This window comes from Clinocottus analis, unplaced genomic scaffold (assembly GCF_023055335.1).
Source record: "Clinocottus analis isolate CAN_PGR_092001 unplaced genomic scaffold, fCliAna1.0.p SCAF_21, whole genome shotgun sequence".
NCBI lineage: Eukaryota > Metazoa > Chordata > Actinopteri > Perciformes > Cottidae > Clinocottus > Clinocottus analis.
In genome coordinates this window covers 547,392-562,591 of record NW_027175943.1, presented here as the reverse complement: position 1 = coordinate 562,591, position 15,200 = coordinate 547,392, and the positions used below count along the sequence as shown (strand labels likewise).

Genomic DNA, 15,200 nt, shown 5'->3' with positions numbered 1-15,200 from the left:
CACTTTGGTTCGGACGAGAATATCAACAGATTGCCATTAAATATTGAACAGACATTCCTGGTGCCCAGAGGATGAATCCTCGTGACGTTAATGACTTGACGGCTTCTTCTCTACTGCCACCTGCAGGTCAAGAGTTTCACTAACAGCGTGAGAAAGATGCATAACCACAACATCTATTGGATTAAACTGTTGCTTTACATTGAGCTTAATGTTAGAGACACCAAACTAGCAATTGACGCTTCGCTAACACTAGCTTTAGCTAGCAGATGAAGCTTCCATTGCCATTGTGTATTCATCCACTTTCCATAAAAGCTCATAAGTCATGGCTGCCAAAACAAGAAATCTCACCAATAAGTGCAAACTGGACCGGCAGTTTGCTGATAGAGACGTTGGCAATCAGGATCGTACTCGGCCCGTCGCTTTGATTCAAGGAGATTTTCTGGCTGGCAAAGTCCTCCATCACCAGCTGCACAGCGTAGGAACCTTCGTTACTGCTGACGGTGGGGCTGAACGCCAGCGAGCAGGACTGCAACAGGACAAGCAGGGACATGAGGTCAAAATAACTATTTCATTTGGAAGCTATTATGACATGATGTCAAGCTATTTAGTAGTATGTTGACTGCAGTAAAGGATCTGACTCTGGGTTATGAATGGACTATGCAGCTGCCACTATAAAGCATCAGTGTGTGTTTTGACTCACTGTGGAGAGTTTGAGCACGGCGGGCGGCGTGCATGGGTCACACTCTGCTGCTGCTGCGTTTCCATATCTGCATCTGACCTCGTCTCCGTCGGGGTCGAACGCCAACAGGTTGAAATCTCTCCGGCAGTTTGAAGGAACTCTGATGGAGAGAAACATTGTGCAATGTCCATGGAAAGCCCGAGTCAGGAAGCCAAGCACTGCCGGTAATTCAGTTGCGTCTCAACAGAGGTGTCTGCTTCGTGGCAAAGTGAATCAAGTCACTGTCTTTCTGATGGAATTAGATACTGCCGGAAACCTGAATAACTTCTTCCTCAACCTTTGTACCAGGAAATGTACTGCAGACGTCTTTGTGAACTTCAGCCTGAGCAGGCGTCTTCCTTTAAGGCGTATAGCTACCTCAGCGCCGGCAGGATGGTGGTCTGGGGCGACGCGTTGGCTCGGCCGGTGTCCGACCGCCTCCTCAGGTCCACCGAAGTCACAGCTTTCCAACGAATGATGGCGTTCTTGTTACTGATCCAGTTACCACCGCTCAGCCTTCAGCGGAAGTTATAAAAAAGTACTTTTTTAGCACGACGTTGCGTGTGTGGAGGTACGACACCGAGTCACAATCATCATAGCGACGTGTAAACTTTTAGTTTTTACTTTTCAAACCCTTTCAGTTGAAGAGAAACAACAGGTTACAACAGACGCGTGAGGGAATCAGTTTGTTTCCTCATGACTGACACATGAGACTCAACTACTCTGGTGTGACACCCAAAGCACACGCATGCAGGATTGTGTTTCTTGGCTGCACACCTGTGTCTCATTGTCTGAGTCATGTCTGTGTTCATTGTCCTGCGTCATGTCTGTTGGTGGTCGCTTCTTCTTAAATTGTTTCCTTGCTGGACGTAGGTCGGCTGCCTGATACCCGTCTGATATATTGAGTCATGTGTTTCTTGCGTGTCATGCTTCACTCACTCCAGCTGCAACGGAGCGTTGCTGAGAAACCTCCCGGTCACGACTCCCTCCGTCTGACACCACTGGCCACTGCTCTCCTGGGCCACCACGTTCAGCACCGGAGGACTCAGAGTCCCACAGTTCCCCCTGACGCAGACCCACGAGTCAACATCTGTGCACCTGTGGAAGCTCAGCTTGTAGCGGAAGACCACCTGCAGAGCCACGGGGAAGAAAAGAAAGGAAAGGAAAAGAAAAGAAAGGAAAGGAAAAGAAAAGAAAGGAAAAGAAAAGAAAAGAAGAGAAAAGAAAAGAAAAGAAAAGAAAGGAAAAGAAAAGAAAAGAAAAGAAGAGAAAAGAAACAAAGGTACCATGAAGAGACACAGGGGCCGAGACAGGAAGGTACATCGTGTTCTCCTGGTGCTACTTATATATATACACACACACATATATATATATATATATATATATATATATATATATATATATATATGTGTGTGTGTATATATATGTGTATATATATATATATATATATATATATATATATATATATATATATATATATATATATATAGATAGATATATATCTACTTAGTTATGTTTAATAAAGATTGTTAAATACTTAGTTAAGTTTAATAAAGATGTTAAATACTTAGTTAAGTTTAATAAAGATGTTAAATACTTAGTTAAGTTTAATAAAGATGTTAAATACTTAGTTATGTTTAATAAAGATGTTAAATACTTAGTTAAGTTTAATAAAGATGGTTAAATACTTAGTTAAGTTTAATAAAGATGTTAAATACTTAGTTATGTTTAATAAAGATGTTAAATACTTAGTTAAGTTTAATAAAGATGTTAAATACTTAGTTAAGGGGTTTTAAACCCCTCACTGTTGTTTGACTTCTGTGCCGTCTCATTCTAACAGTAAATACTCTCAGGTGAGGTGTACGTACCGTGAAGACTCCACTTGCGTTGGGGGCTTTTGGGTAGTAAGTCATCACCGTCCCGTAGAAGTGAGAAGCCTGAGCGACGCCGACCAGCAGCAGCAGCAGCAGAAACAGAGACATCGTGAATGTGCTGCTCCACACAGACAGAAAGGTTATTTCAATAAGCTTTAAATACTCTCTCTCTCTCTCTCTCTCTCTCTCTCTCTCTCTCTCTCTCTCTCTCTCTTCCAGGGAACTGGAATGAGGAAATGTTTTGTTAACACTCATTTCTATTGTGTAGTCTCTCATTGTGTGAGTCATGCACACGAGTACATCTGTTGTCGTGATGCTGGCGTCGTACGTTTGAAGGCTGATCCTGAGATGGAGAACTGAGTTTGTGAAGTTTGTGCAGGTTGAGTGAAAAATGAAATAAAATACAAAGCCTTCTTTGTAATCCAGTGGATGAAGAGATATCAATGCACGTCAGCTGATTAATAATGAAGCTCATGTTTCTTTAGAGGAACCGAGTCAAGACAACAATGAGCATTCATTCTGTAACGTCCATTAGTTCATTATTATGAATTAAGCTCATCATAATCTGCTCTATTTAAAGTGGTAAAATCCATCTGCAGCCTGTATAATATTTAATACAGTGGGTTTGAATCTATGTCTCTGTTTAAACCAAAGTGTAGTTGAACAGTCCTGCGCTGCCGAGCTGTGTGACGTCTCATGAACATGACGCTGACGCTCAGGAAGCAGAGCAGGGCCACCGAGGGGGACGTGTGGTTGTAGTTCTGCTGTCTTCCACCAGAGGGGGCTGCTTGTGTTCTGGATAACACACACACACACACACACACACACACACACACACACACACACACACACACACACACACTCACACACACACACACACACACACACACACACACACACACACACACACACACTCTGCATAGACGCACTAAACGTGGTGATCCTGAAACGAAAGAGGTTCGTAATCAAAACTCTTTTTATGAACAAAAAAAATGAAAAATGAAACATTAATCACCAAAACAGATATTTATATAATAGAAGTTTTACAGAAAAATTAAATATTTTATTTTTAAATGTGTGTGTGGCAAAAAAATGTAATCACATATAGTACCTATATTTGTATTATAAAGATACTTTTAGAGGAAGAATATGTACAAATATCAATACATAAAGTACAAGTACCACATTGCAGAAATACTTCACAACAAGTAAAACGATCAATAATGTATAAATCAGAGCGACTTCATTATTGTAATTAATATTGTAATTATAATAATAGATCATGTCCTATCATACACAAATATACCATGTGTTTATAAAATAAATAAAAAAGAACTAGAATTATATAATTTAAACACTAAGAGTTCACTGCACAAAGAGTACTTTAAAGCTGATACTACTCACATGACGTGTTTACGGTGTAGTATTAGTACATTAACTTTAGGTTCCACATCCCAGAAAGTGTGTGAGGATCTAAAGGGGCGGAGCTTGACCTTTGACCTCCAGACAGCTGCCGATGGGAGAGACGAGAGGAGACGACCTGCGAGCTGCGTGAGGACGACGTCGTGCAACATGGACGACGGGGACAACCTCTTCCACCCGAGGTAACGACACAACGACACAACGACACAACGCTGCACACCTTTTGTTTGTGTTTGTGGTACAAACAAACTCTTTCAGAGGGTTTTAAAGGTTGACTTGTTTCTTTACATTTTAAACTCTCAAAGACGCAGAACAAACGTTTTCCAAAGATTCATCGTTATGTTTTTATAAAGTTGTCGTCGATATTTTTCTTCTTATTTTACATTCATGAAGAGGCTTTAAGTTTGCAGCGTTTTATTGTTGTTGTTGTTGTTGTTGTTGTTTTTGTAGCAAAGTCAAAATAAATCAAAACTTTCGTTTGATCCATTTTAATCAATGAATTAGAGAATTGATAAATCACCATGTGGTTTTCTTTTCTGTGTTTTTTCTGTTGTTTCCCTTAAAGTCATGCTCTCTGTTGTTGTTTACTGTACATATAACTGTGTTGTTTACTCTTCACTACAATTTTAAGGTACTTCTACCTTTGTCATAGTTTCCATGTGATGCTACTTTAAACTTTTAATTATATTTTAATCAGAACTTTTGGAGTTTTTACTCCATAGTTTTAGTCACTTTGCTGATTCATATTTTATGAGTTATGTTGTTTACGTTAAACAGTTCATACAATTTAAATAAAACCAAAATAAATATAAAATAAAGGGAACTGTGAGTACTTTAATTGTTCAGTGTTTTTCAATTGCAGTACTGCCACTTGTACTTCTGAGTACTTCATCCACCAGCTGATGATATTTTTAGCAGGACGTCCGACTGCAGCTGCTTTCTGCATTTCAGTGATTCAGCAGCTGCTGCCAGTGTGTGAGAGCCTGTCTCTAGTTTCAAGTCTTCTTCTATACAGCATGATGTTCATTTAGTACTTTGTGGTCTGTTAGAGTCAAACAGACCATAATGCAGGAGATGCTTTAGGGGCGGGGCTACCAGGTGATTGACAGGTCTCTATGTTATCCTCCTTTGTCCAGATATGATCACTTTTTCCTTCTTTTTTGTCTGTTTGCAAATGTAAACCAGACTAGTAGGCTGTTTATCATCATGCAGATAGGCTGGTTGTGTGTGTGTTTGTGTGTCCTTTGATGTGCGTTCCTTCATCCCAGATAGCATCTTTCCAAACCTCAATGAGGCTCCTGCAGTGAGTTCTCAGTCTCTCTTCTTGTGGTGAAACTCATCGTTATTCTGATATAAAATATGTGTTGAGTGTTTTGGAGCTTGAGGAATAATACAACGATGTAGTTTTTGTATTAATACAACGATGTAGTTTTTGTATTAATACAACGATGTAGTTTTTGTATTAATACAACGATGTAGTTTTTGTGTTAATACAACGATGTAAAATACTCGAGTGTCTCCTTTCTGGGCTCCTCGTGTACCAACATGTTAAAGTGACTGTTGGTCCTCAGCATGGCCGCCGCGCTCATGAAGCTGGACCCGGAGGACGGAGAGCAGATCATGGAGTACTTCAAGACCCAGGCCCTGCTGCTGAGAGAGAAAGCACGTAAGAGACGGCTGCAGCAAACCACAAACAACAACAACACATGTCACCTTCCTAAAATAATGGCCCAAGTCTTTTTTCAGGTTTTTCAGAAAAAAACAAAAAACTTGACCAAACGTAAGAGCGGTGCACGAGCTGCTCTAGACACGGTCAAACTATGTTATGATTACTAATATTATGTTCCAGTGACATTTTCACTGGTAAATATTCTCGCAAAAATGCTAACTTCAAAATGCTAACTTCGAAATGCTATCTTGAAAAGCTTGTAAAATTGCTGAAGTGATGTTGTCTTTTGACTTAAGCAAAAATAAAATGGCCTAAGTCAAACTCTAGTGGTAGTTATAGTTATACTACAGGGGTAGTATCACATGATCTGTTCAACTGAGGACGGAGGCGGTGTTACCAGATGTGACCACGATCACGAGAAGGAGAAGAAAATCATTTTTGTCAAAATAAATGACATAAAGCCATTATTTTTGGAATTTGACGCCGGTTTCACTTTGATCTTTAACATTAACTTTGCATGTAATCTACTCACTTTTTGTGTGAACACAGCGTTAGCGTTAGTTAACTCAAGCTGCATGTGCAGCAGCGTGGTGCGCAGGGCGCCCCCTGGTGGACGGCGGTGACTCTGCGTGTGCTTGTTTCAGTGCTGCAGGCGTCAGTCAGAGACCAGAAGAAACTGCTGGTGGAGAACGGGAAGCTGAAGAAAGACATCGAGCAGCTGAGGAGCCAACTGCAGGAGAGACAGAGGAGACGCACCGGTACACAACCAGAGACACACACAGACACACACAGAGAGACACACAAAGAGATAAACACACACTCACATTGAGACGCAACGATTTTCATTCAAAAAACGTAACTTTTCCAAAAGTCCCAGTAAGTGCTCTTTTTGTCTCCGGTCCCCACAAGGATAGGAATACAAACACACTGCAGAGGGTTTTCTTTCCTTCTGAGCTGCAGAACCACAGAGAACCAGAGAGAACCTTTTAATCTAATAAGAACTTTAATCAGTCAAACCCATATTAAATTCCTGCATCTTTGTCTCTCTTTCAGCGAAAGCTTTGCTCTCCCCGGCCCCGCCTCCTCCACGCATTGACCCCGCCCCCACAACACCTGTCAATCAACCTGCTGGAGCCTCAGCTTCAACGAATCCTCCTCCCTCCTCCTCCCACGACCAGAGGGAGAGACCGAGCAGGAGGAGGAGAGGAGAGAGGAAAGGTAAGACGGGGAAGGAGGGAGGAAATGAGGAAAGGAAAGATGGAGGGAAGGAAGGAAGGAAAAGACTTTACCTCTTTTTCTCTCTTTCCCAGCTCGTCCCACCTCTGACTCCCTCTCCTTGGGGGCGGAGCCTCACGTCGATGTGTCACGACTGGACCTGCGTGTCGGACGGATCCTCAGCGTGCGGCGCCACCCGCTGGCCGAGGGCATGTCCGTCCAGGAAGTGGACGTAGGAGAGGACGGCCCCCGAACGGTCGTCAGCAAGCTGGGCGGGAAAACACCGCTAGAGGAGGTATTCAAAATGTTACAACTTCATTATCAAAATGTTACAACTTCATTATCAAAATGTTACAACTTTATTATCAAAATGTTACAACTTCATTATCAAAATGTTACAACTTCATTATCAAAATGTTACAACTTCATTATCAAAATGTTACAACTTCATTATCAAAATGTTACAACTTTATTATCAAAATGTTACAACTTTATTATCAAAATGTTACAACTTTATTATCAAAATGTTACAACGTTATTCTTTAAACATTACTATGTTTTCTTTGCATTAATACAACCTGATTCTCAAATGATCACAATTTGTATTCTTAAAATAATTATTATGATAATAATTATTCTTTATTTAGGAAAGCTATTACTTTCTCTCTTTCCTATTATCCGCCTTATCTTTTTTCTGTATCAATCCGTCTTTAATTAAAATAACGTCTGAAAACACATTCCCTCTCTCTCTCTGCAGCTCCGGGGCGGTCTAGCTGTGTTGCTCTGCAACGTCAAGGCCTGCAAGCTGAGGGGCGTGGTCTCCCAGGCCCGCCTCCTCAGTTGCTGCTCCTCTGATGCCTGCACCGAGCTGTTGACCCCGCCCACAGGCTCCACCCCCGGAGACAGGGTCACCTTCCTCAACTACCCTGGTATTAAAATCCCCCTACAGAAAGGAAAGTGGTCTGTTCTACAGGTGACCTTGAACCCCCCCTCTCTGTGTTCAGGTGAGCCGGACCGGGAGCTGCAGGCCAGAGACCGGGTCTGGGAGCTTCTGCAGCCGGACCTGCAGGTGGACTCGAGGGGCGTGGCCAACTACAAAGGCCGCGGCTTCGAGGTGAAGGGGAAGGGGCTGTGCAGGGCGCCGTCCCTCACCGACGCCGTCATCAGGTAGACGGGACGGGCTTTTACTGTGAAAAGCTAGCTCCGCGTGACTAGCTAGTTAGTAGCCTCGCTAGTTAGCCGTTAGCTCCCGAAAGAAGCTTCCATTGGAGTTGCATCAATGTTCTTTATTGATTAAAACATTTAAAAACACAATCATCTGTTTCCTTGAGTGTTGATGTTCATGAAACTACTTTAAGTTAATGATATTTCACATACAGACAGTTTTTTATTCAAGTATTTTATGTATAAACGCAACGTGGAGCAGAAAGACAAGAGTTTATGTTCTATAGTTTATGAAAATAAAACCTAAATACATCCTGGAAACAGACATTGAGACACTGTATATCATAGAGGTACTAACTGGACCCATAACGGGTTCTTTAGGACTTTGTTTTGATAAAGGGACTCTTCAATATTCCAAGGTGTTCCACTTAGGAACCGTTATGAAGGTTCTCTGGAACATTTAGAAACGGCTGTAAATGTTTCGCCCGTGTGATTCCAGACTTTCAGGAAACTAAACTACACAAACTCTTTTTGGGGGTGAGTCCGTTCGCAGCTTGTAGTCCCTCAGAGTTCAGTCGGAGTGAGACCTCCTCACCGCCAGCGCTCTGTGGTGGTTCCTGGCTGAGAGGCGGAGCAGCCGGTCCCTCAGAGGCCGCCCCCTGATCGACGGCCAATCGCAGCTGTTGTCCAAGAATGAGACTCCTCCCCCCGCCTCCTGAGCCAGAGCTCTCAGCCAATCGCTGGCCTGCGATAGGTAGTCCGACGGTTGAAGCCCCGCCTCCTTCAGGTGGTCGACGTGCGTGAGAACGAGTAGCGCGTGACGACGCCACTCAGGACCGAAGAGGATCTGAGGGGCGAGAAAAAACACAATGTGTGCGTCTGTGTGTGTGTGTGTGTGCGTGTGCGTGTCTGTGTGTGTGTGTGTGTGTGTGTGCGTGCGTGCGTGTGTGTGTCTGTGTGTGTGTGTGTGCGTGTGCGTGTGCGTGCGTGCGTGCGTGCGTGCGTGTGTGTGTGTGTGTGTGTACCTCCACCTGCTCCTCCAGGTGTGTGTTGTCATGTGACAGGTCAGCTCTCACAACGAGCACGAGCACGTGCACGCCCTCGGGGCACAGCTCGTGCACGCTCTGTGGGCGGGGCAACAGAGGGGGCGTGTCCACCACTCTCAGCGTGAGGTCTGACTCCGCCCCCTGTCTTCGGAAAAAACCCTGGAAGTTTCGGCTGAGCAGCCGGAGCTCCGTCGTGACGCCGACGCCGGAAACACAGACGCCGGTTTGGAATTCTTCTCCACCTGATGAATAAAGTTTTATTTGTAGACCTCGATCTGAAAGGGGTGAAGACTTCTATACAACCAGAGGAGTCGCCCCCTGGTGGTCAGGAGAGAGAATGCAGCTGTAACACATGAAGCATAGACTTCTATACAACCAGAGGAGTCGCCCCCTGGTGGTCAGGAGAGAGAATGCAGCTTTAACACATGAAGCATAGACTTCTATACAACCAGAGGAGTCGCCCCCTGGTGGTCAGGAGAGAGAATGCAGCTTTAACGGAGCTTCAGGCTGAACATGTTGTTAGCATGGTTGCTAACAAGACGATAAATATGTAATAGTAAATGTGAGAGTAAATTGTGTATTTTGGGTGTTTAAGTACCTACCAATCAGAGCGTTGCCCACGGAGCTCCGCCCACTCTGGCCGCCTCCCACTAACAGCACGTTCAGACTGAGCGCCTCTCGGTCGCCATGGTGACTGGACCCCCCGAGCATCCTGAGGAGGCTGCTGCTCAGATCCATGACAGGATGCCGCCGGTTTCAAGCAGCCATCTTTTGGTTCAATGCAAGATTTATTCCTGCAAAAATGTTGTCTTACACAAAAACACACAATTAAATTCCTGTTTTGACATTTTTCAGGTTGGATAAAAACTTTTTGAAATGTATATATATATATATATATATATATATATATATATATATATATACACATTTATATGACAGCATCAACACACACATGACGTCCTGTCATGAGCCAAAGCAACGACTTGAACATGAAACTGACGTTTAGACGAAGTTCCTTCATAATAAACATAATAATAATAGAAATAATAATAATATTAATAATAATAATAATTGAATGTATCTGCTGTTAAAGTAGAAAACATGTCGACTGTAACGGCAGGAAAAGAGCGACTTACCTGCTCACTTCCTGGTCCGATCAATGTGTGTGTGTGTGTGTGTGTGTGTGTGTGTGTGTGTGTGTGTGTGTGTTTTCTGGTTAAATATTAACTCGCCCCCATCTGTCCTTCTCTTTTATTATGCTGTAAAACTGACTAACATCCTGACACGTTAGATTTAAATGGAAGGGAGTGTGTGTGTGTGTGTGTGTGTGTGTGTGTGTGTGTGAGTGTGTGTGTGTGTGTGTCCACATGAGGACGGAGAGGCCCGGCAGCTACAAACCACAAGAACATTCTCTCTCTTCTCTTCTCAGAAATTATAATAATAATAATTTCCATGTTCGTTTGAAGGTTTAGCTGAAATCTTTCCACAGGATCAAAACGCTGAAGACAAAACGTTTCTTTGTCTTCAGCGTTTCTGTGTGATGACGTGACGTCACTTTAAATATTAATATTCATAATAATATTACCAGCATTCATCCACAACATACAGGAAACATGAAACAACTTTCTGCTTTCAGGAGGAAACGTTTCAGTTTCTGCTGACGGCTTCATGCTTTTATTTTGTTAAAAGTTTTACACGTCGCAGGTTGTTGGTTCAGTTTTTACTTTTCGTTCAACTTCACACAACAAAGTCTGATGTCATCGTTTCAGAAAGTTACACAAACAAGAAAATATTGAAACAATAAAACAACGTTAAGTGAAGCGTTTGTTGAAGACCTTCAGCTTAAATCAGGACTTTTGTTTTGAAAATCTGAATAAATACGTTGAAACAAAGTAACATGAAGATGTTTTGATGTTTTATTAACACAAAGTAACACAAAGTCCTTCATGTTGAAACAAAGTAACACCAAGTCCTTCATGTTGAAACAAAGTAACACAAAGTAACACAAAGTCCTTCATGTTGAAACAAAGTAACACAAAGTAACACAAAGTCCTTCATGTTGAAACAAAGTAACACAAAGTAACACAAAGTCCTTCATGTTGAAACAAAGTAACACAAAGTAACACAAAGTCCTTCAGGTGTTTTGTTGTGTTTCTTGTTTCTTCAGTTTCTGCTCGTCTAGTTTCAGCCGACAGGAAGTTCATCAGTGAGCTGTTGGTTTCTTGGAGGCGGGGCTTATACAGGTGTGACCAGTTTCGTTTATTCCGCCCCCGCCTCGTTCCTCTGCTCTTCCTCCTCTGCTCTTCCTCCTCTGCTCTTCCTCCTCCTCAGATCTTCTGGCACACGTGAAGCCTCGTCTTCGAGGCCGAGGAGGACCGTGCCGGCGAGGAGGACGGCGGCGTCGTGTGCGGCGAGGAGCGGCGGGAAGAGGACGCCGCGAACTTGGACTCCGCCGCCGCCATCGAAGACGAGGACGAGGAAGAGCGGGCGCCGGGCTGCTGCAGCGTCCGGCAGCCGAGGCCGGCGCCGCAGGGGCAGCGCTGGAACAGCTCCAGGCCGGGGGTTCCCTTCCGGCGGCGGTGTCGCGTGCAAACCTGTCCCCCCTGCAACACGGGCTTGCAGATGCGCGTCCAGAAGTGTCGCGCGCAGCAGAGGCCGGGGGAGCAGTCCGGCGAGCGCAGGCAGGGGTCGCCCGCCTGACCTGAGACACACACACCGACCAATCAGAAGCCTCGGCGCAGACGGGGAGGGGCTCATTGGTGGAGAGAGAAACCGATAAGTAACAACAACATCGTGAGAGTGAAGGCCTGACCTTTGACCTCGGCCCGGCCCCTCCTCCTCCAGCCGGGCCGGAGGGCGAAGACGTCCTGAAGCGGCACGCAGACGTCTGGAGGAGAAAAACATGGCTCAACCTACAGAAGGACTTGGGTCACTTCCTGGGTCACTTCCTGGTTCACTTCCTGGTTCACTTCCTGCTTTACTTCCTGACATCAGCTGACAGGAAGTTAAAATAAAAAAAGGCCCTCTTACTGTTGCTGCAGCGGTTGCCCGGGCAACACATCCCGTCTCTGTGGCAACACCTCTTCCTCCTGTGGCAGGTGTGACAGCGCCGGTGGGCGGGGCCTTGAGAGGGGGCGTGGCAATAGCTCCCCTCCGTGCACTCCAGGTCACTCATGCACTGATGCAGCTGGAGAGAGAGAAGTGAGAGAGACACACACACACACACTCACACACACACACAGACACACACACACACACACACACACACACACACACAGACACACTCACACACACACACACACACACACACACACACACACACAGACACACACAGACACACACACACACACACACACACACACACACACAGACACACTCACACACACACACACACACAGACACACACACACACACACACACACAGACACACTCACACACACACACACACACACACACACACACACACACACACACACACAGACACACACAGACACACACACACACACACACACACACACACACACACACACACACACACACACACAGACACACTCACACGCACACACACACAGACACATTCACACACACACGCACACGCGCGCGCGTGCACTCACCGTCAGGTCCGTGCTCGGCTCCCACGTGCTCGTGTTCGCGGGCAGCGCGTGCCCCTCCCTCAGGATCACCGTCCTGATGGAGTTGAGTCGGATGCGCGCCGCCGCCGAGCCGCGGGAGCGCGCTGCCAGTACGAGCGCCACACACACCATCAGCACCAAGACACGCGTCATAACTGCTGCAGTACACAAGAAACGAGGTAGAAGTACACAAGAAACGAGGTATCAGTACACAAGAAACGAGGTAGAAGTACACAAGAAACGAGGTATCAGTACACAAGAAACGAGGTATCAGTACACAAGAAACGAAGTATCAGTACACTAGAAACGAGGTATCAGTACACTAGAAACGAGGTATCAGTACACAAGAAACGAGGTATCAGTACACAAGAAACGAGGTATCAGTACACAAGAAACGAGGTATCAGTACACAAGAAACGAGGTATCAGTACACTAGAAACGAGGTATCAGTACACAAGAAACGAGGTATCAGTACACTAGAAACGAGGTATCAGTACACAAGAAACGAGGTATCAGTACACTAGAAACGAGGTATCAGTACACTAGAAACGAGGTATCAGTACACTAGAAACGAGGTATCAGTACACAAGAAACGAGGTATCAGTACACGAGAAACGAGGTAGAAGTACACGAACAACAAGGTATAAGTACATGAGAAACGAGGTAAATGAGCTTCAGTTAGTTTTTCTTTTAAAACCTGAAAACAAACTTCAGGACTCTAGAACGAGATGATCTCTGGACAGGTGAGCTTTTATTTTGAAAAGCAGGGATCGACCGCTGAACCCACGAGAGAGACGTCTTACCTGCGCGCGGCTCCCCGTGAGCAGCTCCGGTGTTTCCGTGACACGCAGCCGGACCTCGCGCTCCTCTTTATAGGCTGCGCTCCTCTGCCGCGCGCGCGCCCGTCCAACACACAGCCGGGTCGCGCGCACATCGATACCCTCGCGACCCCCTCACCTGCAGCCATCGATACACCTGAACGTCTCCTCACGAGGGGCGTTCAGGTCCCTTCAGAACACAGGACTTTACACAATACACACACACCCCCCCCCCCCCCCCCCACACACACACACACACACACACACACACACACACACACACATATGAAGAGACGAGTGTACAAAAACACATTGTATACAGATATTTTACTCCTGTGTTGTAATAAAATACAGAAGTATGAGCAAAAGTGAAGTACATCATTTATTACTGTGTTTGATGTTTAACTTTATTTTCTGCATCACAGGATGACGTCGCTATGACTCAGTTATGACTTTCATATTACTGTTTTCAACTTAACACTATTTTATTCATTTGTTTAACATAGTATTATTTTCAATAAATATATTGGGTTTATTTGTTTGTAATAATTTGTACATATTAATTTTTTCAACATATTTATTTTTACATCATATTAATATTTTTTTATTTATTTGTTCAACATTTTAAACTTTTTTTAAACATTACACTTTTTATAACATTTTACTTTTTATAACATTTTTCTTTCTTTTAGCATATTAGTACTTTTGTTGACATATTCAATGTTTTTTGTTGACGTCTCAACAGTCTGATGAGAACTTTACTGACGTTCTTACTTTTATGACAAGTTATAGTTCAAAAAGACACAACATGTAGAAATGAACTGAGCTTTTATTTGTTTAAGTTTTAAGAGTTTCAGTTGAAACTCAACCAGAGAAACTTTGCAACAGCAAAGAAGTTTCTTCAGCTTTTACTGCTGCGTGTCTGTATGAGTCACTTCCTGTGTGGAGAACAACTTCCTGTGTGGAAGTCTGAGCTGAGAGAGTCAGGAGAGGGTTAACTTCCTCCTCTTCCTCCTCCTCTTCCTCCTCCTCCTCCTCCTGCCTTCAGCCATGAAAACCTGTTTCCACTCGCCTCAGAAGCATTCCAGCCGGGAGGGTCGGCCGCTTTACAGCACAGAAGAAGAAGAAGAAGGAGAAGAAGAAGAAGAAGAAGAAGAAGAAGAAGAAGAAGGAGAAGAAGAAGAAGAAGAAGAAGAAGAAGAAGAAGAAGAAGAAGAAGAAGAACAAGAAGAAGAAGAAGAAGAAGAAGAAGAAGAAGAAGAAGAGGAGCCATGTTGGCCTCCAGGCTCGTCTGCAGCTTCTGTCGCTTCAGACCTTCAGGACTCAGCATCTACGCCGTGAGTTCATCTGGTACTTTTATAAAGTACTTATTGAATACTTCATGTGACGATCCTCTTCCTGAAAGCTACAAGTACTGCTGACTGTGTACTATTACCACTAGTACTCTGCAACTTGTACTGCAACAACTTCCAATATTAGTGCTGTACACAACAGCTGCTAGCATCAGTGCTACTACTGAAACTACTACTTCCAGTTGTACTGCTAGTACTAATACTTCTGCTGGTACAAGACGGGGTGTGTGTGTGTGTGTGTGTGTGTGTGTGTGTGTGTGTGTGTGTGTGTGTGTGTGTGAGATGGCATG

At 44.3% G+C, this 15,200-nt stretch overlaps 5 protein-coding genes across 6 annotated transcripts in view; 2 read left to right on the top strand and 3 right to left on the bottom strand.

Moving 5' to 3' along the window:
• Positions 1–4,088: 4,088 nt before the first annotated feature.
• aimp1b (aminoacyl tRNA synthetase complex interacting multifunctional protein 1b) lies at positions 4,089–8,212 on the top strand. Its single transcript, XM_068587962.1, has 7 exons — positions 4,089–4,196; positions 5,586–5,680; positions 6,328–6,441; positions 6,737–6,901; positions 6,994–7,193; positions 7,656–7,827; positions 7,903–8,212. The coding sequence occupies exons 1-7, from the start codon at positions 4,165–4,167 to the stop codon at positions 8,067–8,069; spliced, it is 945 nt and encodes a 314-aa protein (XP_068444063.1). The 5' UTR covers positions 4,089–4,164; the 3' UTR covers positions 8,070–8,212.
• A 421-nt stretch (positions 8,213–8,633) lies between these two features.
• On the bottom strand, positions 8,634–9,846 carry LOC137792537 (GTPase IMAP family member GIMD1-like). The gene is made up of 3 exons (XM_068588269.1): positions 9,711–9,846; positions 9,088–9,350; positions 8,634–8,909 (listed from the first exon to the last, which is right to left on the bottom strand). Exons 1-3 carry the CDS (start codon positions 9,844–9,846, stop codon positions 8,634–8,636), a joined length of 675 nt encoding a protein of 224 aa, XP_068444370.1.
• Positions 9,847–11,147: 1,301 nt separating this feature from the next.
• LOC137792051 (dickkopf-related protein 2-like) lies at positions 11,148–13,605 on the bottom strand. Its single transcript, XM_068587456.1, has 5 exons — positions 13,544–13,605; positions 12,723–12,898; positions 12,139–12,295; positions 11,921–11,995; positions 11,148–11,809 (listed from the first exon to the last, which is right to left on the bottom strand). The coding sequence occupies exons 2-5, from the start codon at positions 12,891–12,893 to the stop codon at positions 11,436–11,438; spliced, it is 777 nt and encodes a 258-aa protein (XP_068443557.1). The 5' UTR covers positions 12,894–12,898; positions 13,544–13,605; the 3' UTR covers positions 11,148–11,435.
• A 75-nt stretch (positions 13,606–13,680) lies between these two features.
• Positions 13,681–15,200, bottom strand: part of cfi (complement factor I) — a 13,379-nt gene continuing 11,859 nt past the window's right edge. Inside the window, exon 14 of the mRNA XM_068587433.1 lies at positions 13,681–13,763. Coding sequence (XP_068443534.1) covers positions 13,728–13,763 — 36 coding nt within the window. The 3' untranslated portion in view covers positions 13,681–13,727. The remainder of the gene's footprint in view (positions 13,764–15,200) is intronic.
• Positions 14,617–15,200, top strand: part of LOC137792050 (calcium uniporter regulatory subunit MCUb, mitochondrial-like) — a 4,147-nt gene continuing 3,563 nt past the window's right edge. For both annotated transcript variants that reach the window (XM_068587455.1, XM_068587454.1), the window contains exon 1: positions 14,617–14,895. In XM_068587455.1, coding sequence (XP_068443556.1) covers positions 14,830–14,895 — 66 coding nt within the window. In that variant the 5' untranslated portion in view covers positions 14,617–14,829. The remainder of the gene's footprint in view (positions 14,896–15,200) is intronic.

Bases quoted from the DNA above. Each gene is read 5' to 3' on its own strand.
- aimp1b (XM_068587962.1), top strand. From the start codon at position 4,165: ATGGACGACGGGGACAACCTCTTCCACCCGAG. The intron at 4,197-5,585 runs GTAACGACACAA...GTTGGTCCTCAG, and splicing joins GACAACCTCTTCCACCCGAG to CATGGCCGCCGCGCTCATGA. The intron at 7,194-7,655 runs GTATTCAAAATG...CTCTCTCTGCAG, and splicing joins GGAAAACACCGCTAGAGGAG to CTCCGGGGCGGTCTAGCTGT.
- LOC137792537 (XM_068588269.1), bottom strand. From the start codon at position 9,846: ATGGATCTGAGCAGCAGCCTCCTCAGGATGCTCGGGGGGTCCAGTCAC. The intron at 9,351-9,710 runs GTAGGTACTTAA...TTTATTCATCAG, and splicing joins CGTGGGCAACGCTCTGATTG to GTGGAGAAGAATTCCAAACC. The intron at 8,910-9,087 runs GTACACACACAC...CTCGCCCCTCAG, and splicing joins ACCTGGAGGAGCAGGTGGAG to ATCCTCTTCGGTCCTGAGTG.
- LOC137792051 (XM_068587456.1), bottom strand. From the start codon at position 12,893: ATGACGCGTGTCTTGGTGCTGATGGTGTGTGTGGCGCTCGTACTGGCA. The intron at 12,296-12,722 runs GTGAGTGCACGC...CTCTCTCTCCAG, and splicing joins AGCCGAGCACGGACCTGACG to CTGCATCAGTGCATGAGTGA. The intron at 11,996-12,138 runs GTAAGAGGGCCT...TTTCTCCTCCAG, and splicing joins GGGCAACCGCTGCAGCAACA to ACGTCTGCGTGCCGCTTCAG.